This window comes from Herpailurus yagouaroundi, unplaced genomic scaffold (genome assembly GCF_014898765.1).
Source record: "Herpailurus yagouaroundi ecotype Mexico unplaced genomic scaffold, PumYag 202, whole genome shotgun sequence".
Taxonomy (NCBI): Eukaryota; Metazoa; Chordata; class Mammalia; order Carnivora; family Felidae; genus Herpailurus; species Herpailurus yagouaroundi.
The window spans coordinates 13,693,319-13,704,102 of record NW_024412433.1 but is presented as its reverse complement, the minus strand read 5'-3'; the positions used below and the strand labels follow the sequence as shown (position 1 = coordinate 13,704,102).

General features: G+C 40.3%; 1 protein-coding gene across 3 annotated transcripts in view; it reads right to left on the bottom strand.

The window, feature by feature from the left end:
- The window catches only part of DOCK10 (dedicator of cytokinesis 10), a 270,818-nt gene that overhangs the window by 154,521 nt on the left and 105,513 nt on the right, over window positions 1-10,784 (bottom strand). For all 3 annotated transcript variants that reach the window (XM_040450863.1, XM_040450862.1, XM_040450864.1), the window contains exon 2: window positions 2,005-2,124. In XM_040450863.1, coding sequence (XP_040306797.1) covers window positions 2,005-2,124 — 120 coding nt within the window. The remainder of the gene's footprint in view (window positions 1-2,004; window positions 2,125-10,784) is intronic.

Below are 10,784 nucleotides of genomic sequence, written 5' to 3'. Positions count from 1 at the left end.
TACATATTATTACTATTATATACTATTATTACTATTATTACATATTATTACATATTACATATATACTAATATTACATATTACTATTATTACATATTATTACATATATTATTATTACATATATTACATACATATTTGGTGAATGAATAAAGGAAGGAAATGGTCTGAGGGGTGAGAGAATGTTATGTTTAGGACTGTGCTGGTATTTTACTATGAAGGTGCCCGTGATGACAGCGTTAGGGATTGGGTGGGGGAGGAAGAGTACGAACTTTAGATGAGCAAAGCCCAGATTTTGGAAAGGCCCTTGGGAAATGTTAAGGTGTTTGCCCTTTGTTTTGAAGGCAATGGGGGTGGCCACAGAAAGCTTTTAAGCAAGCATAGGATGAAAGAATTCAGTGTGTTTACTAGAACATTCACCTCTGGAAAAATAAAGAAGTATGTAAGCTATCATGTGCTTGGTTTACACTATTAAGGATGGCAAAGGTCCTAGAGTAGTAATCAGCCGATCTTTAACTTAAACAAGAGTGGAAAGATGCCAAGAAATGAATTCAAATTCAGCGCAAATGTCACAACCCATCCTCTACTCCCTCCTTGAGCTGGGGACATGTGAGGTGGCTTTTGCCATCTTTCTGAAAGCCAGAGCTAGAATGCAAAGGTCTCCAAGTTTCAAGGATTTTCGTGCTGACAGAAAGAGTCTTCATAAAAGTTTACCTTCAGTATGAAAGATAGTGAGGGTGTGAAATTAAAAAAAAAACAACCAAAAAACAAAAAACATAACATGGCTCAGCTTGGTGATTGCAGTTCAAGCCGCGGTGGCCTGGTCCAACCACGGAAGTGACATTTCTCTGCCCGAGATAAGGCTGTCTTAAAGTATGTCAAACAGTAAATCAGGAGCCCTTTAAAAATTGGAAAAAGCAATTCAAAAGAGTTTCTTGTTTCCTATCTACCAATCTGTCTCCTTTCTTCCATCACTCTTTGTACTTGGAACAGAAAATTGTTAACTTCCTTTCTTACGAATCCCATGGAGGAAGGTGGAAATAATTGACCTTTAGAAACCAGAAGCCAGATCTGCCCCAAAGTTAAGAGAGGGGACAGAAGTGTGAGGCTGGCTGAGGCAGGGTGAGCATGAGACCCAAGCCACTCAACACAAGTTTCCATGGACAGTGGCTACTTCACCAGATGACCCTGAAGCTGCCTTTTCATCGGCTTCAAGATGTTCATTTGTGATGTCTCCGGCTACCCTTCTTCTAGGAAGAAGGTTACCATCTGCCCGCTGAGATCTCTGCTTACACCCATATTTACTAACAATTTAAAAATGTTTAAGAGGACCACAGATAGAGTGCCAAAGACACACGGGTGCTCATCAGCCGTCATTTTACTGTGCTTGTGTCTGATTCCTAGGTGGACTGCCTAGGACTGCATGCCTAGGACTGCCCAGGACTGCCTAGGACTGCATTCTCTCTCTCACCTTCAGGAGCATTCCATGTGCCAGTGGGCATTGTCCTCAGATCCTAAATCTTTCCATGAACATGTGCCTGCCTACCTTTCTCTGCACACAAGCCTCAACATTTCCTTACAAAAGGACAGCCAAGATGAAGGGTGATTTTTAAGAACTGCAAGTTTTGTGCCGAGAAGATTCCTGCCTCTGCCGTTGGTTGGTTTCAGTTGCTCGGAAGCTTTCGGTCGGAAAGGGGGGAAGGAGGACGTGCTCCCTGAGGCCAGGTAAGGTAGCAGCTAGAAACCCAGACATTGTCAGGGATACCGGTACCACCTGGAACCAGGCGGCATTCTGTGCATCTCCTGTCTCAAAAGGCCACCATGGTACCACCTCTCTCATCCATGTGGCTTCCCACTGCAGTGACTGTGCCGTAGGATCGCCACAGCAAGAAGTGCTCTGCACCTTGAATCTATAAGGGAGGACAGTGACCCAGCTTGGGATGGTCTTCGATCATCCTGTGGGGCGCCCCCCCCCCCGAACTTAGATGGCTTGAAGAGATAACGCTTACTGAAAAGTCGTCCCTGGGGAAGAACAGGAGATCTCGAAGGGGATCATTCCGATAGGTCTTTTCAAGTTCTTCAATGACGGTTTCATAATCCAAAGGCTCGAGAAGTCTGGGCTTTTCCTGCTGTGGAAAAGGAAAATAGGGTATTAACCACGGACACACATAATCTTGCTTGTTCTCAGTGCCCGGTTGGATTTCAGTTCTTAGTATGACCAAGGTTTTGACATCATGCAGCCCTTCCAATGGAGTCACAGGGACCCCAAGCATTTAGGGCAAAGCCACATGAGTATCGTTTCCAGATCTGAAATAATATGAGAAGACCCTTCAATACTTGACGTCTTGCTCAGTAACTCAAGCTGTTCGCACGGAGCCCCCAGAGCTCACTGGAGTCAGCCAAACACATCTGCTGAATTATGTAAATTTTCTCTTTGTCTATTTGAAGAAAGGTCCTCCGCCTACTTGCTACAGTATTATGATCATCATCTGTTTTGCTGAATTAGATCCTTCCTTGTGAGGTTTACCTGGCTCTATTTTAAAATGTTGGCTCCCTATTAGCAAGCAAAGTATCATGGACTGTCTTCCTTGTTCCTGAGGCCTGGATCCCGTGTCAGGATTAATTGCTTGGCTCGGAGCCTCTTTGCCACAACAGAGAGAAGCTGGGTGATTCTCTAACAGAACTGAGCAACACAACTATTAAGGGCGCAGTGTGGTGGAAGTGGAGAAGAGTCTGAAAAAACAGGCAGATAATTGCACTACATTAAAATTCCTGAAACCAGGAGGAAAGACACCTCCTTCAAAGAAACTGCCGATTCCACCAAGTGACCAACACCAGTGGGGGAAGGCGTGGCTATTTTGCTACAGGGTTGACATGTTTACTCCAAAACCGTGAGAAAAAAAGGTCCCCAAATAAAGAATAAAACATGATAAAGCAGAAAACCAAAGACACAGTCTTGAGTTCCCTAGCTCTTCAATGAAATATTTATGCAACTTAAATGAAAAAGGATGACCTTTGGGATTATTTAAGGGGCTCTTGGAAGCTGGAGGGGTCACCGTGAAATCTAGATACTAAAGGGAATGTCATAAATGGAGAACAGTTTTTTCCCTCTATCATGTCAATGACATCGACAGTTTCCTGCCAACCTTACCCCTTCCCAGTCTGCAAAGCACAAAGATTTAGCTTTGATTTCTAAGGCCTTCTTTGGAAGATCTCCGCTGGTAAGGCCCTAGAAACTTCCACCAACATTTTAGTCATTGCTAATTGGCTCCTCAAAATAGCAGTGTTTTTTCCAAATAGAAACAAAACCAAAACAAGATGTGACCCAGTGGGCCACCAACAAGGATTTCCGTGTACTTCCTGCATTAAAACAAAATGAAAGAAACCCATTTTACAGATGCTTAAGTAAACTGAGGATGATGCAAGGTGAATATTCTCTCTGGAAGGGTCTTCAAGTAAGATCACCAGATTTAGCAAATAAAAACACAGGACTCCCTGTAATATTTGGAGAAAAGATGGTTCGTCATCTGACACAACCTCTTTAGTGAAAGACCTGTGTGAAATGTTCACTGTTTTGAGACAGAAGATAGAGACGTTATGGTGTGATTTGGGTAATTAAAAAAAACCCCAAAGAACCCCAAAAAGCTCCTTCTAGAATTTCTGCCTTTTGACATGATTATTCTATGTAGACTTATTTTAAGTTCCATCTCCTTAGTTTCCCAGGCCAAGGTTAAGCCCAAGAATCACAAATGGATAGCTCAAGAGGCACATGCTGCCTCCAGATGTTAGATCTGGCCTTATTTTAGTTTATTTTTAGTTGGCTTCGAACGTCTTCAAGTAGCCGCAATTCACTCCAGTTCAGCTAGAGACCTCAGTGCTCCTCACCTACTACCTCTTACTCTGTAATGTCACACGTTGCATCACCAACTGCTCCCTCAGGCCTTCAAGTCTGAGACGCATGGCTGATTTGGGAACCTCTTTTTTTTTCTCCTTCTTTTAATATTGTGTTTATGCATGAAATGTGTAGCAAGTAAACCACAGATTTGGTTGGTTATGTCCCCTTCTGTCACTGGATCTCCAGCTTAAGCGTGCTGACGCCTTTCAGTGCTCATATACCAACAGCCTGTGATGTGGCTACTAATACTTTCTCTCTGCTCCCGTTCCTCACATAAACATGAACAAGACTGTGAGAGTGTGGCTTTGTGCGTGTTGCAATTTATGGGTTTAAAAGCAAATGGCATAAGATGTTTTCGGAGGCTTTTATAATCCTGTTCTCACCATCCTTTTAATGTTATCTCCCTTAGTTGCAAACTTGAGCATTAATAAACAAGCTGGAGACAAGAAGACCATCAAAGAAGATGTCTCCCTAGGGGCCCACACTCCACCTAGAATTAGCCCCACCTAAATGAGTACAATGGGAAAATCAGAGCTCACAAGTCACAGGGTATTAATAAAACCATAGAAAGACGAAATCCCAAACTTCCCTTGAGGTACCCAATAAAAGGCGTAGCCTGTAAACATCTGTTGGCAGGTATATTTTTATTAATGCATTTCAGGCTATGGTATGTCAGCCAATCAATGGATGACATTTATCAAGCCTTTCCTGTTGAAATATTGCACTGAAGTTATTTTGAGGTTATTTGGGGGCTGCAAAACCCAACAGAGCTGCTTCAAATAATGCATTCCCTTTGTTACTTCTGGGGGATATATTAGGAAAGCTCTGTCTTTCCAGGGAATGTGTCAGTCAATGGGCAGCATTCGAGACATCCAGTGTTTCTTAATTTTGTGGATATGAGGTCTAAAAATGAAAATAACAATGATATATTCCGCAGCACCTAGGGCTTGGGATTTGCTGACGCTTGGCATGAATGCTTTACGCATCTGCGATGGTCAGGATCCAGGTCATGGGACCACAGTTTTCTCTGGAGCAAGACAGCTGTCTGTTCAGTGTTATGGTCAAAGAGACAGATGTATTTGAGGATGGTGGAATCAGTTAATTTCTCACTACTGCTCCTTGCAGAGACGTCGAGTGCAAATGAGAACTGAGTAGCATTGATTTATAGCCTTAGAACAGTTGGGTTGTCCCTCCTGAATTTAATGTGCCTCCTTCTTTTGGAAATGCACCAACTGGGCTAAGGCATGTGCCAAGATTGCCCTGAATTGGATTGGATTTTTATAGTGCTTTTTACTCTTACTCTCTCTCAAATGACTAATGAATTTCATTAGCTGTTCTACAATCGCTCCAGGCATGGGAAAAGGCACCCATCAGTATCTGTTATTATGCAACAGGGCTGGTGTTATGCCACAGTGGTAATAGGCCCTGTTCTTCTCCTACGTATTGAGAGATTTGTTTGATCTACTTCCGCAAATCCACAGCTCGCCTCCAATTCAACTTCACTGCAGAAGAACGGGCTCCTGTCGCAAACACAAATGCTCTCTTTTCCTCTTCTTATTCCACCAGTTCTCATGGACTGCCAACACGGTGTCTAAGCCTTGGAGTTGGTAAACCTGCCATCTTAGTAATAGCCAAGGCTGTCAAGAGCCGTTTAATTTGCTTGGAAAGCAGACTGGCCGTGCCTTAGTTAAAGATGCAAATTTCAAGAGCACAGTACACTGTTGCAAGGATCTGAATTAATTTTGTAATTATAATTCAAAATTACAGGGGCGAAAAATGACACCGAAGACCTAAGCATTTGAAGCATGCAACAATGAAAAGTTACGTGACTAAGTTACCAACCTAGCCTTTTCTCCAGAAGTACAATCTAACTAAGAAACAACCTAGACTAGCCAGCCTTGTTTTACAGAGTCCAAAGCAAAAGGTAGAGGGTGATTACAGGTGTTCTATGCTGAGATGAGCAGAGAGGGTAACGTGCACTCTGGAACCAGAATTCCTGGGGTTCTGTCTGGAATTCTGCGTATGGGTATGCAATGTCGGGCATGTTACTTACAATCTCTGTGCTGTGCAGTGAAGGAAACAATCCGTAAAACTACAAGGCAACTGGCAGTATGGGAGAAGATATTTTCATATGACATATCAGATAAAGGGTTAGTCTCCAAAATCTCTAAAGAACTTACCAAACTCAACACCCCAAAACCAAATAATCCAGTGAAGAAATGGGCAAAAGACACGAATAGACATTTTTCCAAAGAAGACAACCAGATGGCTAACAGACATTTGAACAGATGCTCAACATCACTCATCATGAGGGAAATATAAATCAAAACCAGGATGAGTTACCACCTCACACCTGTCAGAATGGCTAAAATTAACAACCCAGGAGACAACGGATGTTGGTGAGGATGTGGAGAAAGGGGAACCCTGTGCACTGCTGGTGGGAATGCAAACTGGTGCAGCCACTCTGGAGAACAGTATGGAGGTACCTCAAAAAACTAAAACTAGAACTCCCCTGTGACCCAGTAATTGCACTACTAGGTATTTATCCAAAGGATACAAAAATGCTGATTCGAAGGGGCACATGCACCCCAAAGTTTATAGCAGCACTGTCGACAATAGCCAAATTATGGAAAGAGTCCAGATGTCCATCAACTGATGAATGGATAAAGAAAATATGGTACACACACACACACACACACACACACACACACACACAGTGGAGTACGACTAGGCGATCAAAAAGAACAAAATCTTGCATTTGCAACAATGTGGGTAGAACTAGAGTGTATTATACTAAGTGAAATGAGTCAGTCAGAGAAACAAATATCATATGATTTCACTCATATGTGGAATTTAAGAAACAAAACAAATGAACACAGGGGAAGGGAAGGAAAAATAAGATAAAAACAAAGGGAGGCAAACCATAAGAGACTCTTAAGTACAGAGCAAACTGAGGGCTACTGGAGGGATGTTGGGTGGGGCGATGGGCTAAATGGGTGATGGGCATTAGGGAGGGCACTTGGGATAAGCACTGGGAGTTATATGTGAGTCATGACTCATTATTACACTATATGTTAACTAACTTGGATTAAAAAAAAAAAGAATCTTTGTACCTTAGTTTATAAACTGCAAAATGGATATCTTGGTAGGAACTACATTGTAGGATTAAATGAGATAATATAGTTATGCTTTTAGAATAGCACCATACCCACAGTACTAATTACATAAGTGTGAAGTAGATAAAGTCTGTGAGTTTACATTTTCACTAGTCATGAATTTAAAGCACTTGCCTTGTAAATTGAATGTGTACAGAGAGCAAATAGGAGGCATTCAGTAAATATCTGTTGAGTAAATAAGTTTATATCTTTTCACCCAGGAATTTCTGTTCTTAAGACTATGTTTTTAAGAAATAACTCCACATATAAGCCAAGATTTATAAAACAGTGTCTTTGCAATATTATCTTCGTAACAGCATAGAAAATATATTCACCTTAATCCAGGAGGGATAAGAAAGGAAGGCAAGATGATGGAGGCTATATCCCCAAAGTGAAGACACTGGAGCTGCTGCTCAGAAACAACGATTGATATTTTTCAGACTTGTGTGCAGTGGAGAGAGGCTTACTGCTCTAATGGGCTTGGGGAAGGACACTGGAAATAGGATGTGGGTTAAAACACACTAATGAATGATTGTGCAATATCTGCCACGGTTTCCTCCTTGTAACTCTTCAATTCTTCAGTAAGGATAGTAACAATGTTTTGCATATGATTGGCTTTTGCCCGGGGTGGGGGGGGGGTGGGGAATAGGAAGGTGGGGTCCGTGATCAAGATGTCCAAGATGGCGAGATTTGCTGCAAAAGGAGAGACTTGTTCAAGACGCATGCATATTACAATACGAAAGTTTGAATCCAAAATATTTAGACCTCTAAGGGATAGTAAGGCCTGAAGGACAAGGCCAGCTAAAAATGGGAAACAGTAAATCATTGAGGATAAGGAGTTATAATGAAATTATGGCACATCCATTCTAGGAAACAAAACATGCTCATTTCAACTGAGATTTGAAAGTTTGTAATAACAAGCAAAATCGCTTATGTATTATTGTTAAATAAAAATGAGAATAAATATTGCACACCAGCATTTAAATGTATTAATTATTGTTTATTTTATTATTTTTTTTTCAAAAGTGCTTAAACGGTCTATTCTAAGTGCTTTGAAGATACAATCTTAAATTTTGTTTCCCTCATTCATTTTATTTTTCATGGAATTCTGCCTGTTTCTTTTTAATTTTTGTTTCAATTCTAGGTAGTTAACATACAGAGCAGTATTGGTTTCAGGAGTAGAGAGGAATTAAATTGAAACTTCATTTTAATCTGCATAAGATCTAAAAAATTTAAAGAAAGCAGATTAGAGATACAGATCTATATATGATCAGTTATTATATTGGGATGGGTTATGAGATTTAGGTATTTGCTATTTTGATTTCTCACATTTTCCAAATTTTCTACAATGAACGTGTACTGCCTTCATCATGGTGAAAAAAGGAACTTGGTCTTTCAAAGCTATCATGCCTTCATGGAAACACTGGGGAATTGTTTGATTTTGAAACCGTTTACCCTTTGAAGACATACCAGAGAGAAAACCTCAAAAATCGTAGCAGGAACTTTGCATGGCGGTTCAACCAGTAACAGCCTCAAGTAACTAAAAAAAAAAGACATATAAAACACTGGGGAAAGAGGACTGGGGAAAATAATTACAGATTATGTATGTGGTCCTAGAATCTACCATCAGCAAAAAAGGGCAACAATTAGCAATGTATTAATGAAAAGTATTTTGAGCTCTGGAGGGAACCACAGACATCTGCTAAGTTCCTTAAACACCTCTGTGCATTGGTCGTTATGGCAAATGATGAGAAGTCAGAATCTGTAGCTGGAGGGCCACAGTCTTTTATCTACCAGCTGTGTAACTGGGACAAGGTACTTACGTTGAGACTGAGTGAGGCTGATTTAAAGGAGTCAAAGGGCAACTTCCTGCTTACAGCAGTGTTATTATAAGGATCAAGGACATGAAGTATGAGAGGGTATTAAGTGAACGACCGACTGCCAGACAAATATAGATCTGTCTTTGAAAAGCACTGAAATTACCCTACACGTTTTACCCAAAAGCATATACCAAAACCAAGTCAATCCAACCAATCAATTAAATCCATTACACTAAATTCCTCATGTACCCAGAAACTATGGTACATGCTTCTGTATTTATTATCTAAATTTCCTTAAAAAAAAAAAAAACTTAATAGCTAGCTATTCTGTGGAAGCAAAAGAACTAATAACATAAGGAAAACACTGACATCTATTTTAAAAAGGGCAGCATCTACACTGTGAATTGCCTGAATCAAGTCAGGCTGCTGTACCCTGCAAAGAAAAAAGGAAGGAAACCTACCTAATCAAGTACATCAGCAAATGAAAGTGACTATGAAATTCTGCCTCAAATTCTACCTTGAGAAACAGCCTAGAAAACATTTTTATGTATTTATACTTCTGAATTAAAAAAAAAAAGATTAAATTTAAGATTAGTATTAAACTCATACCTAGAGACAATCAAGTTGGAGATATAGGATGTCTTTCTGTAGGTCTCACCTACATTCATGCAGGTCAAGTTTATCAGTACTGGAAGTAAACAAGATCGCTAAGACCTAATCAGGGAAAGTGGTTAATGGGATTTAGGATCCTTCATTTTGGGAGGTCACAAGTTTGTGTTCTAAATTTCAAGTGTAATTAGGGAGCCAAGACTCGCTACTCACCGTTGAGGTCACTCTAGTTTGTTGATCTGAACTAGTTTCCCGTGGTTCTCCTTTTCAGAAAAATCTGATCTTTCCAGGAAACACTATTATGAAAAAAAGATTTTCCCCCTACCTTGGAGAACCTTTATAATCTTTCTGTGACACACTTGCCCTCCGTGATGCTAGTTGGGACTTTCTTAATCTTCCCCAATCAGCCTTGTCCTTGCCAGATATCTGAACATTTATTCTAATTTGAATATTCATACCAGAATTAATTGATAGCTGAGTGTCTTCTTCACCTTACAAAACCATTCATTTTGGCTAATGATCCAGGAAAACAAACAAATAAAAATTGATATTTACTTCAGGACCAATATAGTAGGCATGAGATGCCAATTATTTAAACATCCTCTTCACATCTTGGCATACAGACAAACAAATAACTGACATTGAGGATCCACAGGGTTTTTAAAGAAACCCTAAAAAGAATTCCAATCTCAAGATCTCCAAGACAAATTAGAAGCAACACAGCTGTTAACTAATTTAAGCATTATCCAGATAACTGATTAAATTTCTTAGAGGAAATAAAAATACAAATGACACATGGATTCTTTAGACCTTAACTTAATCCAGGACCCTTTGGCCTTCGTACAACTGGAATGGAACCAACTTCCACACTATTTGTGTTTAAAATAAATGACAGAATTGGAAAGAACCCATACAGCTGTATCCATGGCCACAGCTGTCAGCCTGTGGTCGTGTGACAGATTTAATTCAGCCTTTCATCAAAGGGAGTTTCACTGGACAACCTCTCAAATGTTTGAGCTTCAGAAAACAAGACTAGCTTTTCTTACCAAAAAGGAAATGATTAAGTAAGGAATAAGCCATCTTATGCTGACCCTTTAACCTTCGCTCTGCCTTGAAGTACACAGTTTCATGAGAATGGAAAAACACTAGCTAAATCAAAGTTAAGAATTGTACAGCTGGGCAAGCTCAGATTAAGCTGAATTTGGAAATGGTTCCCTTGGTAACAAAAACGGACACAGATCTCAGAAGAAATCAACCAGTAGTAACTCTTTAAATGTCTCGGTCCATTTTAGTGAAACGAAGCAGGTTAA